The 24915-nt window shown below is 34.7% G+C and overlaps 1 protein-coding gene across 1 annotated transcript; it reads right to left on the reverse strand.

Moving 5' to 3' along the window:
* Positions 1-290: 290 nt before the first annotated feature.
* Positions 291-7039, reverse strand: LOC127845384 (uncharacterized). Its single transcript, XM_052376262.1, has 3 exons — positions 6895-7039; positions 1955-2215; positions 291-1153 (listed from the first exon to the last, which is right to left on the reverse strand). The coding sequence occupies exons 1-3, from the start codon at positions 6971-6973 to the stop codon at positions 1005-1007; spliced, it is 489 nt and encodes a 162-aa protein (XP_052232222.1). The 5' UTR covers positions 6974-7039; the 3' UTR covers positions 291-1004.
* Positions 7040-24915: the final 17876 nt, after the last annotated feature.

Here is a 24915-nt window from a genome sequence, read left to right on the forward strand (position 1 = left end):
GGCCCAGTTTTCTGAGAACAAGGCTCATATCTTTTCATCACTCTTGGATTTAAATATTGCCATCGTATTGACCCCCAGAAAAGACGAGCATATTATATACCTTCATATGTTGTTTTGTCAGCGGGTATGTGTCGGTCTTGCGCGTTGTTGTGTGTTCGCCTTTCAAACCCGCAATTACGCCAAAACGATATTGCCCTCATTAGCCTCTATACATGTACCGTAGTACTAAAGTATGCTGTTGCAGAAACGTCAACAATCTCTTTATCAACGTATATCAATAACACAAAAACTGATTTGCCAACAGTATATTTACATTATTCACATTATATATTGTATTTACATTATTCAGCAGACTTTTGTCACGTCGTACTATAATGGCAAAGATAAACACATGATACATTTACAAAATAAAGAGTGACGAATATTTTATAAGACTAAACAAATAAATCAAACTGTTTCAAAGTAAAAAGAACTGTACATAAATCTATAAATCAATTTAATCATACCCTACGCTGACGTAGCTTTATACAAACGTATATTTTATTTTATTCTTGTAGTTTAGATTGATTTATACATTTAATAAAACATACTATCTTTTAAACACATTTCATACATAATTCTGGGTTGAGCAACATTAATTTCAATTGAGTAGAGGAAAGGACAATGTAATAGACAAAAATCAAATGTTTATCAATATTGATTCACCAGTACATTATAGTAGAGGGTAGAGTAGAGGGACGGACAAACGTTGATAATTATATACAAGCCAAGATAGTAAAATACCACAGCAGTGTAGCAATCAAAAGAGGCGACAGGCAAAGAAACGCGTTACCGAAAGGGCCGATAATACCACAGCAGTGTAGCAATCCAAAGAGGCGACAGGCAAAGAAACGCGTTACCGAAAGGGCCAATATTGTTACCATTATTATTAAAAGTTCCGTCTTTAGAAACGTTGAAGCATACCCGATGAGAAATGTTAACACTTGGTGAACCGACTGTTTCGTTTATGTTCGCTTGTTCGTTCTTAGACCATCTGAGAGCAAGGCAAAGGGATTCATATTATTAATTGTTGTGAGACACTTGTATGTCTGGCTTATGTTCATGTTCTCCGAGCAGTTGCGCTTGGTTTGCATCAACTTCAGCTCGACCGGTTCTAAAAAGGGAAAAAATACGTCACACATTAGGCAATGATGATTAAAGGCTATCATTACATGGGGCAAGCAACATTGCGTTAACGTGTTTATATACTTTTTAATATGAAATATAAAGTCGAAGTGTAATCTAAATAAAAAAAAATTAATTTACTGGTAAGGGTTTCAAAATCTCAATTCTGTTTACTTTAACGACATTTACAACGACCCAGTTATTCTACGAATTATGCAGGCAAATTCACTTTTATAGTATGGAGAACTCAAAAATAATGTCTTTGTTTTGTATGAACAAAATTGTAGGATTCAACGATGTGCATCTCCTAAAACAATTCATGAATATTTTTCAAAAACTGTACGATTAACAAAACATGCTAACACATACACAACAAATGTTGTGAAAAAGTTAAGTTGTATTGTAACACAAATGTCATCTATACGCAGAAATAGTCATTTGTACGTAAACATAGTAAGTTAAACGAATCGAATTGTTGTGTTTAATGTCTTCCGGATAAAACTTAAATGACGTCTAAAATAAACAATACATCAATGTTCATGCACGTTATATAGCGGAAATGTAAAATAAAGCGTTAATAGGTATAACGGAGGTTATGTTGACAATGGATGCCTGAATATGGGATCAAATAAGCCATTCTGTGTAAACAAGCTTTCCAAAAAAACTAACAAAAACTGACACCGGGCGAGTAAAAAATCTCTTACTGAAAAAAAAATCGAGCTAAACAATTTACAGACAACGATGCAACAATTTCATATAATCGTGAATACGATACTAGATTTTTCCGTACCGTTTTTTTCGTTCTTTCCAGCAAATACGTATTGGGTAAAATGCGATTCGCACAGCACTACGCCTGGAGGGCAAGGGGTGACTGGCACAGTGTTCGCCGCACAGGCCGTATTTGACGCAGCGAGGTTCTTCAGCTGGCTCATGTCAAATCGATCCTGGAATGTCGCCGTATTTGACGCAGCGAGGTTCTTCAGCTGGCTCATGTCAAATAGATTTTGAAATATTTTTTCGACGACGTTCTCGTCGGCACACTGGGGACATGCTGAAACAGACGGGTGACAGGAGATACAAAAAACTCTATTCAACTCGACTCGAAACATAAGATAAAGTTTATCGCTGCGGGTGATTTGAACGGAAGACAATACATTTGGTCAATAACAAGCGTTTTAATGTGTATGTAATCTTGCAATCCTTATTCATGGTCGTCGTGTAAATATATTATTTGTAACGCTTGATTGATTGATTGATTTACAACAAGAGCACCGCATAACGGGTGCAAACGCTCGGCTGCGGGTGCAGTTTTGAATAAAAGAAAGATTGTAAGATTTTTTTAGACGTCACAGTGACCTTGACCTTTGATCTAGTGACCCCACACACGGGTGTGGCGTGTCAAGGTGACCTACATATGAAGTTTCAAAGTTGTAGGTGGAAGCACTTTGATTTAAGAGACAAATGTCAAGGTTTTAGCACGACGCGGACGGCGGACGGCAGACGGCGGACGGCAGACGACGAGCTGGCTATGACAATACCTCGGGTTTTCTCCGAAAACAGCCGAGCTAATAAAATAAAAATACAAAATATGCGTAAACGATACTTGCGGTTTCCATATTGTAAGGATATGAAGTGTACGTTTATATATAACTTTCAATGTGCATCTATGCCTTTTTTCTCAATAATATACAGTTTTTTTGCATGTCTTAACCGAAGGATTTTACGAATGTCACGTTGCTCAGAGCGTTAAATATTTAACATTTTAGGATTGTAAAAATAAAATCAACACAATTTTAATGTAAACATTCTTGTTTTACTTAATAGATTGCCGAACGCACACAATCGTAAATACAAATTGAGTGTAACCAAAATAACGCTTATATAATTACTATATATGTCAAGTGAACATTACATTTGTTCAATTATAGGAAACACACAAGCGGATAAACGAGTATACTATAATAATATAAATATAAATATAATAAATATAAATTAAATATAAATTCGTTGAATTGATATCCCCCCTCAAAATAAAGTTTCTTTATGGATAGGTGCAAATTTCTTGATATATGGTATAATCCAAAAAATATTTAAGTGAAGGGTAATTATTTTATGCAATGCCGTTCTCATCATCAATATCTATACACCCATGCAGTTTCATATTAAAATCGTTTAGCGTATTTGAGATACAGCCCTAAAAAGTTACACAATACAAAAACAACAAATGGCTCTAACTCTAATTTAAGAAAGTATAGGATTATGGCTCTTGTGCGTGGCACTTCTCACCATTGCTATCAATACACCTAAGAAGTTTTTGGAGTCTTGTATTGTTTCTGAGATATAGCCCTGAACAGTTACATCATAAACAAACAAAAAAAGGCAATAACTCTTATTTAAGAAATTGTAGGGTTATGGCTTTCTTGCATGGCATATATGCATCCATGAAGTTTCATGTTAATATCTTATATAGTTTAATAGATATAGCCATGAAAAGTTTGGTGACAGATGGACGGACTGACGGAATGACAAACTGACGGATATACGGACGGACAGACGGACGGACGGACGGAAGGACCAAGCCAATTCTATATCCCCTCTGCCTTTTGCGTGGGATAATTAAACGAATATAAACGGGTAAAAGTTATTTTAACGTTTAAAGATTAGTTCCATAAAAAGTATACGATAAAACGTTTGGTTAAAAAAAATCCCAACATAAACATGCCACTTTTATACATGGAAAATGCGATCCCCACCTCATTATAATGTACAAAAGCTGTTAACTTACATATGGGTCTCGCTCTTTGAAAAGGGGGCTTAATGCCTGTGCGTAAAGTGTCGTCCCAGATTAGCCTATGCAGTCCGCTTTAATAATATTTTCTGTGCAAAGAAAGTCTCTTCAAAGCAAAAATCCAGTTTAGGCGGAAAGTGTCGTCTCTGATAAGCCTGTGTATTAAACCCACTTTTCACAGAGCGCGGCTCATACAGTCGTTCTACTCGGAATGAACAGCAACACAACACACACGAAAACAAAACCCCTGACACTCGAAGTCTATTTCAAACGTCGACACATTTTACTTGAATGTATGATTACTAACCACTGCTACAAGCGAGTATGTATAGTTCAGTAATTCAGACAAAATCTCAAGCTTTTTTTTTTACAAAAACGATAATCGTATCGGCTTACTGCCTTTATTATGACAATTTGCAATTGTTCGTGTTTAATCGGAGTTTTGTCTCAAACATTTTACGCTAGCGATGTACTTCTTGATAGCTACAGCTCGAAAACAGTAAACAGGTAAGCGTGAACTAAATAAGCAGACATTATGCGCTTGACTTGTTTAAATCCGTTAATGTTTGACAAACTAAAAGAGTAAAAGCACGTTTTCCGTTCAGTTTTTTTATTGTTTGTAGTTTAGTTTACAAAAAAAATTTAAATGTTTTAAATTAAACAATTCAGTCTATTGTTTGAATAGTCAGCCGACTAAACAAATGTATAGCTTTGTGCTATATAGTGAAACGAAATATTTCACCAATTTTCTAACGCAACACTTTACAAAATTGAACATCTCAGTTATTAGCTAAGATTTTTATTAAAATTTTACATGTGATTATTTGACTACAGTATGAGCAAGCTCGTGATAAATTGTTCATACGTGACGATCGGACGCTTTAGAACGTGGGGTACGTATGGTTTCATCTTGTGGCACGTGAAAATGGTAACACAATATAATTCTGAATTTAGGTCAATTTCATCATTTTTGGTGGATTCTTACACCAGGAAAACATACATTTAATTAAAAAGATGTATGGCTCGAATAAATATTCAGAATCTCAACCGCGCTTTTTACAATTTGCAGATACCTACCCCACATTTGAATCGTCGCGGATGAATGATTTTATCGTTAGCTTTCACCGAATGTAGTCAAATGATCGCATCTACAGTTTTAAATGAAACACTTAGTTTATAAGTGAGATATTCAAGTTTGAAAAGTTTTGCGTTAGAAAAATCTCCAATACACATGTAAGTAGCATGCGATTCGTCAAAATGCGCGGTTGAGTTCCTGAATATTCACATGAGCCATACATTTTTAAAACTAGTTGTATGTTTTCCTGATGTAAGAACCCACATAAAATTTTAAAATTAAATAAATTTAGAATAATATTGCGTTTCACCATTTTCATGTGCACAAAGATGAAACCATACATAATCCACTAAGCCTCCAATAGTCAAGGATACATGATTTTATCGTGAGCTTGCTCTTCTTCTTCTTCAAATAAACTTCAAGCCTCGAATACGAGTAATGTCGAAATTGGTGAACATGTGTCGTAGAGAACAGAACCGTGCGATAAAATCGGTGTATCATACATGAATTTTTACAGTGAGCATTTAAAAGTAGAAAAACGGCTGATTATCTAGGCGACCGACTGCAGCCTGGACGTAAAGTCCTGGACTGTAGTGGCTGCAACAACTGTAGATGGTAACGAGTTCCATATTCTGATAGTGCTCGAGAAGAATGTAGTCAAATGATATCATGCAAATTTTTTAAATCCAAATCTTCACTAATAACTGAGCTGTTCTATTTTGAAAAGTGTTGCGTTAGAAAAGTCTTCAAGTGTACATATAGGATCTGGCACGAGTTGTCATATCATACCATATTTTATTAAACGAGCTCAGGAATTTTGTTAGGTAGCGAGCCTTTGGCGAGCTAACTAACGAATTTCCTGGACGAGTTTAATAAAATATGGTATGATATGACAACGAGTGTCAAATCTTTTTATCACATGCTTTTAAATGAGCAAATTAAATAAATATTTACGAAAACATAATGATAAATCTCGAATAGAGTTTACACTTCCTGACGTCATTTGGTATGCCTCGGCTTTTACAAAGCAAAATAACAAAATGCGATTGGTCAATAAACGAAAACAAAGCCAATGAAAACGCTTAAAAATGTTGTATTACACATGTGTAATAAAAAAAAAATATGTAATGCTTGTATTACATTGGAAACAGGGTATAGCATGTGATAAAATTTAGGTAGCTTCTTATAGTCGATTACATTTGATCATAAATGTTGTACATGCTTCAATTTCAAGATCTTAGCCGTAAGTTAAACAGAAAGCACATACTTTTCCACTTGTGTTAATTGTGAAAATGAAATAACGTCAATTTAACATTATTTGATGTTTTTTTAGAATACTTATATCGTAACAAAAAACTGTTTTCTTTAACGCCGTGGATTTTTTAGCATTTCGTGAAAACAATTCGGACGTGTACTGCTCAAATCTTCCCATTGCTGGCGTCGTCGTATAAACCTTGTGACTAAAAACGCGAGAAAGAACATTTGTAGAATACTTGGAGCTAACACAAAAACCGTAAACATGTTAACTATTTCTAGCATATTCACCTAGTTTGTCTTATCGTTAAACCCTGTTTGCATAAATTTAACTTATAGTCTTTCATCAAAATGACATATCGAGCATTTGATGATGAAATAGATCGGACAGATCATGAAAAACATGGAAAGTGTGTTTACAATTTCAACTTTGTTAGGGCTTTAATCCATGCGATGTTTAAGACTTATTAATATGATGCAAAGTGTATTAAACATTGGCATTCCCACCTAATATCATATATTTCAATAACAAATTAAAATTGCATTATTCTGACAAAACGAACGGGCATTGAAATTTGCGCGAAGTTTGAATGTAAAAAAGCTGAAAACTTACATATAACGCCGTAACACACGCCGCACTGTAACAAAAGCAAGAAAGTACACGTCGAAACCGTGATCCTGGATCTATCCATTTTAAACGCACTGTATATGCTCTTCAAAGTTTTAATGACCAACAACTGAACTATTTTAAACACATCTTCTCTCTCTCCCTTTTATTTAGGTCGGCTTAGATCTCTTGAGCAATGTTTACTCTAATTGTATTCTGAGAAGTCTTCGGATGAGTGAACTATTCGGTATGATTATAATTCACGATTCGGATGAGTGAATTATTCCGTATGATTATAATTCACGATTTTCGTCAGGTAATATCCTTAATTTGCAATTAGACACATAGAGGATATTTGTTGGATTCGGTGGATTATCGATTTTAATTCACGAGTGATCATAGAAAATAATATTTTCACGAGTGGCGCAGCCACGAGTGAAAATATATATTTTCTATGATCACTCGTGAATTAAAATCGATAATCCATCGAATCCAACAAATTTTCTTTTTATTTTATGCTTTATTTCACAGTTTATATACATTGTTAAAGAGTTTAACTAAAGAATTTCGTTGGGAACATGACGTCATTTCGTCAAAAAAATGACGTCATTTAACATAAACAGTGAAAATTATCGATAATTTTCACTGATAATTTTCATTGTTTGAAACAGTGAAATTATCAGTTTTAATTCACTGATATTTCTCTATAAACCACCGGAAAGCATAAAATAAATAAGCTTTTTGTGGAAATGGTACGTGCTCACCATTACAGTTATATTTTTTCTATTAAAACATCTTAATAATTATCTATTCCGTTATGACGTAAAGTTAAAAGCATTCGAATTCGTTTTACTGGTCTGTTGTATTAGATTTGGTATCTTATGATTAAGAATCAACACACAAGAGGTGTTTTAGAAAATTGATTTAATATAATTATGTTTGCGTATGGTAGGCATATGTTACTAAACACTAACAAATTATCTCTCTAAACGGCGTAGTAAGAATGGAGGCAAGAACACGAGCAACGAAAGAATACACTTGTATTTGAGAAGAAAGTTAAATAAATGAAAACATGCATAACAAATGACCGAGCGATTGCCACAATAGGTCCGTTTTCTTGGTTTGAACTGCGGACAGAGCATAGGTTCATGATGGCGGGGAGGTTTCCATACCATCGTGGAACGTGCATTGTATGACTGATTTTTTAATGATAAGCACCGAGTTTATGGATATTTTAAATGCACTTTATTTTGTTGTTGTTGTTTTTTGTTTGTAACATGGGCTTATGTATCTAGTCATATTACGGTTAACGGCTATCAATCTATTATATCTTGATACAATTTCAACATAAGTTATTTGTGTAAAAAATCACTAAAAATGAAATTGATATTGTACGTAATCATTATGACAATATTTTTTGTTTAAAATTGAATCTTGCGTCTTTTAATATGGCCTGTGATGTCCACATATGTGGAAGCAGTGTATGGTGAGATCACTCACCAGTCTATAATACACAGTTTACACTTAATTAACATCTTTTTGATATTAGGTAAGAACATGTTATTGCCTTTTTTTTTCTTTTTTTTTCTATATTTCTTATATCACCGTGTACTTAAATAGAAGAGCCAATTAATAATATTATTTTATTTTACATGACGCAATTAATTCAGATGATGATTATGTAAATTATTTACCAGACCAAGCTTTTATTAGGAACTCAAAAGATAAAATCCACAATAGTCATGGTATAAAATTACTTGATTTTTGTAAATCCAATACACTACGTATTGTCAATGGTAAAATAGATTATATTTGTGAACACACATTCATCTTGAATAACGGGTTCTCTATACATTATATATTTGACCAAATAGAGCAATCTTCAATTGTTATCAAACTTTACTGTAGGTGATTTTAACGAATGGAGCGATGACGCTCTATTGCAATTTTCATTATAGAGTAATAACTAGTTGTATTTCTATGCATTATAGACGAGGAACCTTTGTATTAGTCTTTATAAATGTATGTTCTGTTATGTTTCTTTGCTTGCGCAGAAATGTGCTCACAATATGTCGGTGCGAATGCTTAGTTGGTTTATTGAATAGTTTGTCTATGGCAACACCTATCGAAGCGCCGTTGGATACAAAAACGTCTGAAATTGGCTGGAAACCGGGCACATATTTTATTTTAAATAAAACAATAGTCTAGTTCTATAGGTTTTGCAGTTTTGTCTCGTCTTTGTTGATTCCGTGCTGTTTAAAGCCGCCTTATACAGAATGTCTCTCAAGGTTTGCATTTAAGGTAGCACACCTGTAATGGGCACCTTTCCAAATATAATCTAATGTATTATTTTCTTAATCATCATCATTTCACTGAACTACATGCAAATATTTAGGTAGGCTTTTCGTGCTTTAAAAAAAAATATACTGATTTTATTTAAACCACCCCCACGCTCGGCTTTTTTCCGGTTTATTTGCACTCCTGGGGTATATGAAAGTTCCATAGTACATCCAGATTTCCAAATATGGGCATGCAGTTGGTGTGTACAGATGTAGTCAATGTGTTTAGAGTTTAAACAAGTTGAAATAGGTATTCATTAACAGACATTTATTTTTATAACTTGTTATCAATGGAAGAGCGCCATAAAATGTAAGTGGTTTCAGCCAAGTAGAAATTGGTTTGGTTAAAAACAAAGTGTCATAAAATTCAAAATAGTATCATTTAAGTAATAATTTGAACTATAGATACACCATATACAGCAAAAATACCAAGAAATGGACAGATTTGCCGTTTACTTTTTGAAATAAAAATAACTAGAAATGGCGCGGCAGAGGCCGACGCGTATCCCCACGCCGAATGTTTGACCTAGGTGTGCCCCAGGGTTGGTAATGGGGCCATGCATAGCTGAGATTGACCGTATTGTCATAAGAGAAGTTCATCATCAATTAGAAGTGAATTGGTGTAGAAATGAAGAAGTTATAGTAAAAGGCAATTTTGGGTGGGTGTGACATATGTGGGCAGGGCGCCCCAGGGTTGGTAATGGGGCCATGCATAGTTGAGATTGACCGTATTGTCATAAGAGAGGTTCAGTATCAATTTGAAGTGAATCGGTGTAGAAATGAAGAAATTATAGTAAAAGGCAATTTTGGGTGGGTGTGGTCTATGTGGGCGGGGCGCCCCAGGGTTGGTAATGGGGCCATGCATAGTTGAGATTGACTGTATTGTCATAAGAGAAGTTCAATATCAATTTGAAGTGAATCGGTGTAGAAATGAAGAAATTATAGTAAAGGCAATTTTGGGTGGGTGTGGTCTATGTGGGCGGGGCCCCAGGGTTGGTTATGGGAACATGCATAGTTGAGATTGACCCTAATGTCATAAGAGAAGTTCAGTATCAATTTGAAGTGAATCCGTGTAGAAATGAAAAAATTATAGTAAATGGAATTTTTTGGTGGGTGTGGCCTATGTGGGCGGGCGCCCCAGGGTTGGGATTGGGTCCATGCATAGTTGAGATTGACCCTAATGTCATAACAAAAGTTCAGTATCAATTTGAAGTGAATCCGTGTAGAAATGAAAAAATTATAGTAAATGGAAATTTTTGGTGGGTGTGGCCTATGTGGGTGGGGCGCCCCAGGGTTGGGAATGGGGCCATGCATGGTTGAGATTGACTGTATTGTCATAGGTGAGGTCCAGTATCAATTTGAAGTGAATCGGTGTAGAAATAAAGAAGTAAATGTAAAATAACCTAAAAAAATGAGTGATAATTTCTGACGCGGCCCCACCCCAACCCCTATAACTTTTGACCCAGGGGTCAGATCAAAATTCCAAATAGTGCACCGTCGCACATATGCTCATAGCTACCATGTGTGTAAATTTCAAGGTTCTAGTGCTTTTAGTGTAGGAGGAGATAGTGGCCAGGACGGACGGACAGACGGACGGACAGACGGACGGACAGACGGACGGACGGACGGCGGAGATCACCACAATATCCCCACCTTTTTTTCAAAAAGCGTGGGGATAAAAATGCATGATTTGTATGTTCAGCAGTAAATCACCTAAATCTTGGTTTATACAGGTAGTTATTGCAATGTTTGTGTTATCGCTGGAAAACCGGACTACTATTTGACAAAAACATAGCTTACATGCTATATAAAATCAAATTACGTTAGAAAAGAAATAAACCGCGTCGGTAAAATGTATGCGCTGTTGGCAGGATTCGATCCTGCGCGGGAAGATCCCAAAAGATTTCTAGTCTGTCGCCTTAACCACTCGGCTAAGAAAACTTCACAAAGGTTCTTCAATCTTCAGAGAAATCGCGGGAAATCATTACAGGTGCGCTACCTTAAATGTAATATATATATATATATATATATATATATATATATATATATATATATATCTCGTTTTTTATTTCTCTCATATTTTTAATAGGAAAGTATTAAAAGGAATTGCTTAAAGTGGAACTAATTTTTACGTTTACAGGTAGTTATTCGGTCGTCAGGAATGTTGGTACATGTAGGAGGCTCGACAAGAATAATTATATTGTAATGCCAATTAATCATTTGTCTTTGATTAAATGAGTCATAAAGCAGGATAAGTCGAATACATTATACACCCTAAAGCTCGCCCTATTTTCTTTTTTCAAAGCCTCAACGTTTGTATAACATGTTGTAGAACAATTGTAGAACAAAAGTTTCTTATTTACATTCAAATCTATTTCTAAAAAAGCACGCGCATGCACTGTAACAGGGACCTATACAAACAGTTTGTATAGGCCCCTGATTGTAACAAACATTACTTATAGCAACCAATCGGAAGGGTCGGACCGATGGTAATACTTGTATTTGATGCAGATAGCTTTGGGTAGTTCAATCTAGCCGGTAAAAATATTGCCGATTTAAATACAGTTTTTGTTATGTCAAAGAATAAAGATTTAAGTATATATTTATACATACGAAGCGTGTGTTTATAAAATATGTTCACTTCCAAATCTAAGGTTTATTTATATTAAGCATTCACGTATACACATTAAGCATTCACAGTTAACGGTATATCATTTTTGGCGTACTAGAAAAAACGAATGTACAGTCATTGAATGCTTACAACTTAACGTAATTGTGCTTAATCGCACAAAGAGAACTTTTTAACTGTGTGTAACACATAGGCTATAACAAGGCTAATGTAACGAAAACTACGGACCAACTCTGCCGAAGGTGTGCTTATACGGGCAATATCTCCAGTACAACTACTGGACGGTATGAATGCCAAAATTATTTTATAGCCATTGTCTCTACCAAATTATTTTGAACCCTCTTGATGTCTGAAAAATGTCTTATTATGTTTGGGAGTTTATACAATAAAATGTGTAAGGTGTATTTGTTCTGATATCTTATAAGTGTGTTCTTACGTGATCACGAAGCCTTAAAAGTACCGGTAATATACTCTGGTCAGTTATTTTCCGTCGTACACAGGTAATTTAAACAACGTCGCTGAAATCGCCCGGCGGCTATTAATAAAACCTTGCAGAAATTGTTCGGGATGGTCGTTAACTAGTTGTTATCAAAATATTTGATAAACAGAAATATCTTATCACATAATGACGGTTTAAGTTAATTGCCGTGTAGTAATTAATCTATTACTAAATGTTCAGTGAATACCAAGATCAGAAAAAGTCAGATTTAATTTGGATTGTATAACATGTATTTTATTTAAAGTACACATACAGAGTACATTACTGTTTTACATATCGTATCTATACACAAAAGACAGTTAGACAGCCATACAGACTGAACAAAATGCAAGGATACATAATCGTTGAGTCTCGTTTAAAATTAAACATAACTCAAATGATATTATAGAAATAGTAAAGCAAGCTATTTTTGTTTAAATAATTCAAAATAGATTCACAAACACTTTAACACAACTGCAATTAAAATATTAAACGGATATAAGAGCCATATATAGATATCGAGTATTTTTTTATTTATTTTAACACAAAGAAAACAAACATGAATTTTTTGGTGAAAGGGAGTGAAGCAATTTACGACTGTGAAAATGTCTTTAAATGCACACATTTAAGTTCCTAAACTCATATTCTAGCTTTGTTATTCATCATCATTTTATCGTTTTTGATTTTTTTTATGAGATCGTACACAATCGCTTTAATGCAGTGTATTTGTTTTTTTCGGCAACACGTGATATTTAGATGTTTTTATGTCACAACATTATTATGAAACAAAAATATTGCGGCCAATTTTCAGTATATTTTTGGACTATATACTTACATTTTTTTACAATTGCAAAAGAAAGAAGAAAAGCGATATCGGCATACCCGGATGTTAAAATCGATATCGAAAAGATTTCAACGTAATTTTGTAAGTATAGAGAGTCAGGAACGTAATAAAAAATCTTAAATAATAAGATTCTATTGTTTATAACAATTTATGTTATTTTGTTTGAGGAAATAACCACTATTCAAAGTCACCTTTCAAAATTATTATCACATGCACCGGTGCTTTTTCTCACGTGGTTATGCTCCTGCAATAGATTAGATTAGTGAAACTGGTAACAACTTCTTTAAAAGTATCAATGCCATCAAAATTTCTCTTTAATCAATTTAACCGGAATACAGAGATAAAAACAATGAACGGGAGATTAATACCGTTCCAAGGTTACTGATATATTAAAGGTACGTGTACTCAATATTTCGTTGTGTTTGCAGACTTTTAGTTTGGTATTCAATGGCAAGATTAGAGACCAAACTGAAGAATTAAATAATCGAGTAAAACTGTTTGTTTTCTTATACTTCTTCTCCTGATACTACTTATTCTTGTGCTACTTCTTCTGGTACTACTTCTCCTGGTACTACTTCTTCTGGTACTTCTTCTTTTGGTACTACGTCTCCTGGTACTACTTCTTCTGGTACTACTTCTTCTGGCACTTCTTATCCTGGTACTACTTCTTCTGGTACTACTTCAGCTGGTACAACTTCTCCTGGTACTCCATCTTCTGGTACTACTTCTTCTGGTACTACTTCTGCTGGTACTTCTTCTTCTGGTACTACTTCTTCTGGTAATACTTCTTCTAGTTTTACTTCTTTTGGTATTTCCTCTTCTGGTACTACTTCTTCCGAACTTCTAGGTGTTTATTCATCTACGATTTATCTGTGCTTTTTGTCAAGGTAATGAGATCGTATATACTGTCTTTAAAGTATAGGATAAAAAAGCACATGGAGGTTGCAACATCGGTGTCTTTTTATTTAAACGAGTTTTGCCCTTATCATTTTATTAGTTCAATTCTGATTATATATTTAAAATTTTGGTTGTTATCTAAAGTTTCCTCGATTAAAAAAGCCAACAGTATGCGTGTACAGAGCAATAAAAGGTTTGTGTTCATTTTCAAATTATGTCAAACTCTAAGATCATGTCACACAGCAATCGTATCCTTATGTTCAGATCATAGCTTGTTAATGGATTTCGAAATACATTGACAACAAAATTGTCTTACATAAGACCGCGAGTCGCTAGTTAAAATCGCATAACTCGCTTATCAGTCAATCACAGTAGACACTTCAAAACTAGGCATTAACGTTAAATAATAATGATAATCATATCAAAACGAGGTATCGCATTCGGCTCTGGCTTAAATATCATGGTGTCAATAAGGATTTAGGTATTATTTGTAGAGTAACAAACGTGCATATTACCATCGTAATGTGTTTTATTAAATGCCGTATTATTTTTTCACAAAATGTCACACTACACACCTTTTTCTTTGTTCAATTACCTACATCAAGGGTAAACGTGTCCCATGGACGCATTTTAAATGTTATCATAAATATATCTAGCACGATCCTTGTGACAGTCTGTCTATCTACGAAACTGAGTGTTCATTACCAAACATGCATCGCCGATAAAGCGATATGATACCTTACCGGATACTAGTAATACTGTAGTATATAAGTGGTCAACTGGGTAATTTTTTTTTCAAGTCTGACTTTAAAGTGGCACTTCAAATAACGCGTGTCTTACAATGGCCGTTCTTTTATTAGGACCATGGGCAGTTTTCTTGATAGGACTCGCCAATGTACAAGGTATATTTCAATCTATTAACGTTGTGTATAGAATTGTTTCGAACGTGAATGATTTGCGTGTAATATTCAATGTAAATGTCTGGGTACGAAATTTAATCTCATTTGTCGTGCAGACGGTAATGTTAACGTTGTTTCAACGGGTTGAAGAACGAAGTAAATGATTCAAACAGTTATTTAAAGTGCAATGCACAAGTGCATTCCAAAATATGGAAACAAATTTCATTTAAATAAAACCAATACAACTTTCAGAAGAAACAGCACAAAGAAATCAACGAACTACTTTTATGTAATTTCATTTAATTGCATCCGTTTGTTCAGTCAAAATTACCTCCAATACGAGTCGATATTGGCGTAATGATTAGAACATATTGGCCTTTAAGAATTGTGTTGAAATAAACAGTAAATCAAACTATAAAAAAAGTCTCAGTTATGCAATACTGAAATTCATCTGGATATTAATTCCCTATATCTTTCTCATAAGCTTGACTATGGACTACTTTTTTATATTTCAACATTAGTTGGAAATATAGGTTTGATGCATGTCATGTCACCGTTAAACATAGTGAATCATAAATAAGGAAATATGCATAGCATATGTTGAAAATACAGTTACAGCTAACACATACTTTTCATAATACCGAATATTGAATTTGAAAATATAACATTCACTAAATGCTTGAATATTTTCTTGCTATGGGCCTACAACAGTCGACTAAGGCCAATTTGACAGACAGAAAGTGTCTGTAGGGTTTTGATCTTAACACTCTCCCGTCGACGCAATCGCTTTTTTAGAGTCATAAATATATTTTTCACCATGTTCACGAACATTTCTGCATATGCCTTGTATGCCACTGAAGCCCTTGTTGTTGTTAATATATACATTGATTGTCCTTGGGTCAGGACGACGCAAACAAAGACAGTCATAATTGTTATGTTTTATGGTGTGGCCAGTGGCAGCCCCAACAAATTACGTTTTGAAACCATTGAAAGAATTAATTGGAATCAAACATGAAGCTGAAATATTGATTTATTTTACTGAGAAAAATAGTTTAATTTATTTCCCGAAATAAGCCATATATCCTCTATAGAATGTTATTTATTATTGGAAATTTTGTTTTATTCATATTTCTTCGTTTATATTGATTTGCTGGTTTTATACTGAGAAAAGTAAATATTGACATAAAACTCGTGCATACATACTAAAATAATCTTCCACAGTTAGAATCCAACTTAAAAGACCAATATAAAAAACGGAAACAAAAAATCATATTTTAAAGAGAAACCAACTTTTACTCCAGTCATTCTAGCCTTAAAATGGCCAATAGTAGAAAAAAATGCAAAATAATTTATTTGTTTGGTTTTAAGTATTTTAATATATGTGGAATCGCATGAAAATGTTTAAAATTACTTTTCTTTGGCGGAAAATGCTCAAATTTGTAACGAAACAATATGCCTTGAACTTCAGCTGAAACCAGTGGAAATAAAGAAAATGCATATATGAAAAACGCATCTGGCCATTAAGCATCAGTTTTAATTGTTTTTGAAGCATACATGACATACAAAATATGTCTAGATGCGGGTGATGATCCTAAAGTTGGCTTATCTTTTTATTTTGATCATATTTATTGTATGTCGTGGGTCGATTTACCACACCCACTTCAATTAAAGTGTCCATTGTATTCTCAAGATCATTCTTCTAAGAAGATAATGTATTGCAACCAGAAACATTTATGCAGCCCAAGTATGTCTCATTTAAGTAAAAATAAGCAGCTAATTATCTAACTTAAATTCCTTTTAATATATTCATGGTTAAAATAATGTGAAGACAATATATACTGCACCCATTTTATATGAAAAACATATTAAAATAACTGTACACAATTTGTCAAAAACCATATTTTTGCCAAGCCTATATTTTCAATTTGTTAAATATGGAATTAAAGAGCATATACTGATTTGATGTCATTAAAGCGGGTATATACGATTTTTTATATGTGTTTTATTGTAATATATTGATAAAATATGTTACAATAACACAAAATAGGCAAGAACAATTAAACATTAAAGCCGAATTTCGTAAAATGCAGCAAAGACAAATTAGCGCCCCGAGCCGATAGTGACGTACATATTTTCCTACAATAATCGAAGCATTCGTCTTTGTATTATAAACCGTTAAACTACGAGGGGTGTTCCGGAAGTTCGTGGATTTTCGCTATAACTTATTAGTTTGCTGGTAAAAGTCAATGAAATTTACATATTATACAAACCAATTATCACGGACTTTATATATAAGCTAAAAATGCATGAATTCCATAAAGCGCGTTTGAAACGCGTTGCCATAGAGACCTCAGTAACGACATGCGGCGCACGCGTGTATTTTATTATAAGTTTGAGCGTTACGCGAATTTAAATTTGGTTTAAATGTCGTTGATAAACATAATTTACGGCAAATTTCACTTTACAGCGCCTTAGTCCTCCTTACAGCCCGGATTTGGCCCCTATGGACTTCCGCGTCTTCCCGGAAGTTAAATCACAGTTGCGCGGTATTCGCTTTGCAAGTAAACAGGAACTTACAGTTGCAGCAAAGCGAATCGTGTCGTCTTTTGACGCTGACTGGTAAAGAGACACTTTTGACAAGTGGATTTCCCGACACATAAAGTGCATTCGCGTTGGAGGTGATTATGTGGAAAAGATTTGACAGTTGTTAACTTCATAACGTCATTGACGTTGAACAGAAACGTTACACGTGCGTCGGTGTGCGCATTGTGCACATGTTAAAATCTCTGATATATATTTATTGTTTTATGTATTTCCATGATATTTGGAGAGTATATTTTGAAAAAACGAAATATTCTTAACATGCTATTTGTTTGTCCATTTATGTTACCAAATGAAAGTTATAGCGAAAATCCACGAACTTCTGGAACACCCCTCGTAAGTGTAGATGCACATCGTACATGTATGGTATACATGCTGGCGAATTCGGCTGTACAGCCGTTTTCAATTTCAGAATTAATTATCTGGCTTATTTCGTATTTTTCGACACATGTTCTTCTTAACTTTTATTTTAATTTATATTGAAATATATATATATATAAAGTTTTTTACACAGTTTATATAAATTCATAAATATTTGACAAAATCGTATATACCCGCTTTAAGATTATTATTATCTCTATATAAGAATAACATGTAAGAGTAACACGATATGTGGGGTCGCGAAAACATATGATATAGTATTAAAATAATTAGTTTGAATACATTTTAACAATTTAAAGCGAGTAATGTTTGCACTCTTAACGAAATCAAGTTTTTTGGCTCCAGTTCTATCAATCACGAGAGAACTTGATACATATTTTTGCGAAACGTCCTTTACAATAGCATCTATATGAAATTAATACGAGTGTTAAGAAATTGTTTAGTAACAAAATACGAAAGGACTATAACATAACGTATAGTTTTGTCATTAGTTTCGAAAAACCAAAAATATAGTTTAATCATTTATTTAATGAATGATTAAAGTATATTTTTGTATTTAAAAATTTTCACAGATACTCTATTTGGATACTTATTGTAGAAAATAAACATCCACAATCAAAGAAACTCATTGGAAAATCTGGCATTGTCTAATTTGAAACAATAACTATATATGCACACACTAAACATACTTCATTGTTTAGGCTATATATAATTATTTAAATCTATATTTTTTTATTTATATGTGTCGCGTTCTGAGAAAACTGGGCATAATGGATGTGCGTAAAGTGTCGTCCCAGATTAACATGTGCAGTCTGCACAGGCTAATAAGGACGACACTTTCCGCTTTTATTGTATTTTTCGTTTAAAGGAAGTCCCTTCTTACCGAAAATCTTGTTTAGGTGGATAGTGTCGCCCCTTATTAGCCTGTGTGGACTGCACAGGCTAATCTGGGATGACACTTTACGCACATGCATTAAGCCCAGTTTTCTCAGAACAAGGCTCATATACATATTGTATCAATTATATCGTGTGCATTCTATTTATTACAGAAATATACCAATTAATGATGTGTATAATTATTGAAATACCTTTATGCTTTCAAATATTATCATAAATGCATTGGATACTTTTACAATTTTTGTATCTTTTTATACAGATCGTACATATAATACGCTCAAGTTTCTGACACAAGGTCGTCATCATAATTGACGGCGGAGGAATTTGAACAGTTTCCTTGACAGTTCCCAGAGCCTTGTGAACAATCAAGTCCATGTTTCCTACACGTACATCGTTTTGAGTCACAACTTTGTTTGCAATTACAGCGTATGACTTTGAGTAGAGGTTCAGGAGCAGGCAGAAGATGTGTCTTTACTGGAACCAATTTGTTGTTGGATATTTCCCAGCACCAATCTACTGCATCCAGTGTGTTGTTTCCTCGCCATATCTGTGTCTGTAGGTATGTGCGCAATGAGTGAAAGCGAAAGGCAGCAGTAGTCGGTGGTAATGTCTCCACTTGGACTAATGTTTTGCTTGTGCAAACCTTCTGGGTAAACTTCCGGAATCTCAGGATATCGAGCCCTTCTGAAGGAACACCGTTGTTTAGATGAATCATTGCCTCTTCACTACGAGTTGTTATCTTGTTAACGTCTGGTTCTTCTTCATTAAATATCGCAATGATCTTTCTGAATTCGGGACAGGTTTTAAAAAACTTCAGTACGGCTTCTTTGCTGATGCCATATATCCTAGAAGTCGTATCACAACCCGTGTATGCGTGTATGAACGGGAGCATGTTGCATAACTCTGGTCCAAGGACATTCTTCGTTTTCTTGATATCCCATACTTTATTTGTCCGATTTGCTCGCCTAATATCTGATTTATACAGCAGATTGTGACTTGATTTGTCTCCATGGTGACACAATAAGACAAGCACGTCAGTGTCCTCACCGATAACGACCGTATCTTGCGATGTTCCTTCTTGAACTGCAGTGCTTACTATCAACGTATCAGCGTCATCGTCTGCTTGTATTGCATCCACGTTGTTGTCTCTCAGCTATTTGCTCAGGATGGTTAGAAAGTTCTGTTTGTTTTCTGTGTTGTTGAGGAATTTTTCCTTATCTGACCTGAACGTCGTATCAAGGTTAAATAATGCCTTTGTCCCTATTTTTCCTTTCGTTCTCCTCATATGTGTAACATCCTTGAGACTTTGTGAGGAGGAATACCCGTCAAACACAACTTTTGCTCTGTTGCCATAGTGTTGTTGAATATTCCAAAGGTATTGTTGGCATATCTGCTGAAATGTACTGTTTTTTTTCCATGGAACACGTTGCAGCAATGACCAACCATCTAAGACATACGTTGGTGAGTGTGGTAAGGTGTTAGATTGACAGTCACCCATATCACAAATAGCTTCGGATAAATTTGGTTTGTTAGCCTCTCTTGGAAGTCCGCTTTTGTCAAACATAGACGATGGAACTTGGCACAATTGAATTCATACTTGAACATATCTGGCATATTCGGCATGTTAGCAACTGCTATGAGACGCTGAAACACAAGTTGCGGATCGACTTCTATCAGTTCATTATCAACTTTCAGAGTGGACTTGACATTCATTCTCACAACTTGGTCTGCTCTTCTAACTGTATACTCATCTACATCTTTGTCTTTCATGTCCTTTAAAACACTGCTTCCAACGTCCTTTGCTTTGTCAATATTTACGTTCAGTTCAGCAAATACACCGGTTTCAATGTTTCTTAGATCTTGCACAGCCTCGTCAAACGGATTTCTCTCTGACAGAAACTTGATTATAGTGCTAGTGTCTGTACTGTCCTTAGAGTTTCTTGTTGTCCCTACGTCTTTGTGTTGATCACTGGTGGCATAATATTCTCCTGTCAATTCCTGTACTGCAGCGTTCATTTCTGAACATGCAGGCATGGATAGTACCCAAAGCGATCTCTGATTGTCAGTCATGCCTTGGCCACGTGTCAGCCCACCACTTGTCTTAAGCGCATGCATCAAAACTTGCTCGATAATCAAATCAGTCGACAAGCCCGCCCAGTACTGATCTGTTCTTCTGACCACATGGAGTCCCTGTGAAAAAGCTTCACTAATGTCTTGATGATCAGTGGACAAATTCATCATATCCATTAGGTATAGGTGGCACGACTTAAGATAGTGTGTATGACCCGCAGCTGCAAAATAGGGTAACATGTTTTTACAGCTGATAAGTGACCTTCCCAATCGCCTATTCTCTCAGCCATCAAGAACTGCTGCAAAAGTGATACCATGTCCATGTATTAGAACCAAAGCTGAGCTGTTCTATTTTCTTTCAACTTCTGTCTGAAATCAATCGCTTTCAGGTGCGTGTTTTTTTTGGTATCTTCCAATGTTCCACTGTCGCTTGAAATGGCGTCGTATAAGTGACCGATAGCTTCTACATCATCATTTGGAGCGTCGTATATATTTTCATTATGGTCTAGCGATTGTCTTGACGACTCTGATTCCCCCGTTAAACATTGGTTTGGAAAAGCGATTGTTGAGCCATTTGCATTTTCGACACCATGGTTACTCAACTGCTCAGATATGGGGTCGTCCAGCGGTCTGTTATACAGTTCAGACATCATCAAAGAATAGAGTGCAGTGTCTATCATGAAATGACCTCTAACAGCTCTATGGACAGACTTTCCCGTCAACATGTGGACAACTGCGTTTGAAGAATAGACTGTCTCCAATATTTCTTGCAATCCAGTGTCAGTAAAAATGTGCCCTATGCACCCCAAGAAACTCATCTGCATATGGAATCCACCCAGTCTCAATACTGTCCGTCTTAACGGACTGTCGGCATTCTGCTCTCTGATTACTGTATAAGCTTTCAGGTACAATGGTTGGTCAAAGGTTATGACAGGTGTCACACTAAATTTCTCTGCTTGCTTTGCAACAAACCATAAGGTAGAGTTGATACATGTCAGATCACTAGGCGCCATGTCTATCATTGGCAAGAATGTCACAGTTGCTACCCCTGGATGTGTTCCTTGCTGAAATGTCTGCATAAATCCTGACCAATTAGGTCTTGTCTGCCTTGCAATCCAAACAGTTTTGACGAACAAGTTGGCAGAATGGAAGAAATTCTTATTCTTTGTGGAAATCTCAGTCAGTTCCTTGAATTTAATGGGCGGGACTGAAGCCTCGGATGGTTTGTAATACTGAATTTCAATGTTGGCCTCTAATAACTGGCTAAAGTTGGCATTCGTCCTTGGTATATTCCAACTGGTCTTTAGCCCTGGTGTTTTACAAGAAATTATACCCATTCCGTGAAAGGTATTCAGCCCATCAAGTGTCCTCGAATTGTGGTCGACATTGTCTGCTACAAATTGCATGAATTGTCCAGGGAAGTAATTTTGGAACAATGTGGAGTTTGAAGCTGTTGCATTAATTTCAAACTTTTGTACTTCACCATACGATGAGCAGAGGCCTAACTAAAACAACGTATCAATAAGGAACCTCGAACTAAACTGGTGATGCATTTGTAAACCTAAGGCTAACTGCAAAGGACAAATAACATTTCTAGGGGCACAAGCTTGCATTATTGCTTGCCCGACAACAGCTATTTTCAACTTACTATCTTTCTCAACAAATATGTTGTTCAAAAATATCAGTAAACTTTTTGGAAAAATGCTAAGTTGTCATCAATTGATTTAACATTTTCTGATGCCGGGTAGAACGACTTATCAAACTGCATGGATTGGATGTCATTTTTGATAAGTTTAGCTGCTGTTAACAAGATATTTTCTCGTTCATTTGATGCCTCATTTTTCTGACTCTTGTGAAAATTATGAATGATGTATGAAGCTGTAAACTTTAAGGTTATAATGTCACTTTTACCATCTAAATTTCCTATAACAAAATCAGTACCAAATTGTTCTATCAGTTTGTTTTTCATATGTTTTGTACTGTAAGACTTTTCACCACAGAGTTCGGTCATTTTTTGGACGAGGTCACTCACTGCTATGACTTTACCTTCCTAACATTCTACATATTTCACAACTTCTTGAAATGCTAACAATTGGTCCTTATCAACAGGCCTTCCTGGACTTTTTGAACATATTTTTTGTCTTTTATTTGATCGATATTTCATAGGTATGTCTTTTCCAGTTCGGAAGTTTGTATTGCATGCCTGGTGGTAAACTGCATCAGCAGCAGGCAGATCTAATATGTGCTAAATTCTTCCCAGCACCGAAATACCCCAAAGGTCATTTCTTTCTTTACATTTCTTTATTATAGTTTCTTGAAAGTCAAAAGTTTTAACATCCAATACGTCCCCACCCCTTTTCTTTTTGTCTTATTTAGCATAGTTAGCACAGAATAAGCAGTCAAATTTGATATTAAAAGTCTCGTCCGATCTTAAACTTCTGCTTTTCGCCTGATCATCCATCATACCTTGTCCTGCAACAAAAATGCTAAAATAAATGTTTGCATAAATATATTTTTAATATAATTTCAATACATGCAACTGTAACAGAAGTAGAATAACGTTAAATAATGATTTATGTTGCTTCCAATAAACGCCGACCAGCACTTTGAATCAGTGTTGGTTGCATTTTCCGCGTCCCATTTGCTTGTGAAATATATGTCCATTATATAATTGCATACTTCAGTATAATTAAGTACATGCTGGGTGGCATGAGTGGCATAATGTTAATAACAACTTGTGAACAGACCCAATCAAAATATCATTGACTAGCAGTATAATTATACTTTTAAATTATATATTTTTCTGATTATAATACATGAAATAATTCCTAAAATTGGTTGTTCAGTTAATATAACATGCTGAATGAGAAAGATGGCCAAAGCTACTTCAGTACTTGATCTGCTGGTTTTGTCACATACTATATTTCACTGATCCATGAGACCTGAAAGGGCGTAAATATAGATAATATTTAATGCTTAGCAATTTCATTTACTTAATAAGCTTGTTTAAGTCAAAGAATATGCATAAAATGCGAAAAATTAAGAAATAATATTTTTCCAAAATTTGCGAATTTTGAAGGAATTTTGACACAAACACGCTTCCGTAAATTTAAAAATTGTGCAGACTTCGGTTTACAGGTTGTCAAAAAAACCCTTATTTTCCATGTATTTACGATGCATTTGGTAAATATCAACTGTCCATGTGTCTTTTATATGTACAAAAAAATCTACAAAGAAGTATAAACGACTCAATTCAATAACTCGATGCATGTCTTTGAAGAGGGCTCTGATCTTCTTATAATCTTCTTTCAACTAGATTTCTGCTAAAGCATCGGCCCATTAAGTATTGCTCTATATTAAAATATTACAATTCATATCAATTGAAATACAAAACTTCTACTTACCGTCTTTATAACTTCAAATCACTGTTGATATCACATCGATCCGAACTTTCAACTGACTTTGCACGCCATGTTGTACTGTTTCACGTCACTTTATGACGTCATATTTATTGGAAACACCCGTATGGTGTACTACATGTGACATCATAAAACTTTGCATTTTTCGCAATTTTCAACGTTGAATTTTATCACGTTCCCCTTGAGTTGAGGCTTGAAAATAACATTATGAATTAATTAGACATAGGAGAATACGACCCACACGGAATAAATTCTTTTGCATTTTTTTCTAGGTTAAAAATAGACCGAATGGTGTATTTATTTACGAATATTTTTAGAATACTGGGGATTTCCCAATAATGTCATTGTATATTTTCATTGCGAAATTAAAACTGGAATATAAATAAAGTGGATCAGTTGCAACTCAAATATGAAACATATTTTATTATCTAAATATGTTTATATACATGTTCATCAGATATATATCTTAGATATTTACTTTTATTGTTTAGTGATCAGTTATATATAAATAGCAAGTGCAGTGCAAATATTTTTCAACTGAATATAAAAAGTTATTTGTGTTACAAAACTCCA

Source organism: Dreissena polymorpha, chromosome 9, assembly GCF_020536995.1.
Source record: "Dreissena polymorpha isolate Duluth1 chromosome 9, UMN_Dpol_1.0, whole genome shotgun sequence".
In the NCBI taxonomy this organism is placed as follows: Eukaryota; Metazoa; Mollusca; class Bivalvia; order Myida; family Dreissenidae; genus Dreissena; species Dreissena polymorpha.

Coding starts and splice junctions, on each gene's coding strand:
- LOC127845384 (XM_052376262.1), bottom strand. CDS start 6,973: ATGGATAGATCCAGGATCACGGTTTCGACGTGTACTTTCTTGCTTTTG. Junction 2,216..6,894: donor CGTGTGTTACGGCGTTATAT/GTAAGTTTTCAG, acceptor CGTCTGTTTCAG/CATGTCCCCAGTGTGCCGAC. Junction 1,154..1,954: donor TGGAAAGAACGAAAAAAACG/GTACGGAAAAAT, acceptor TTCCCTTTTTAG/AACCGGTCGAGCTGAAGTTG.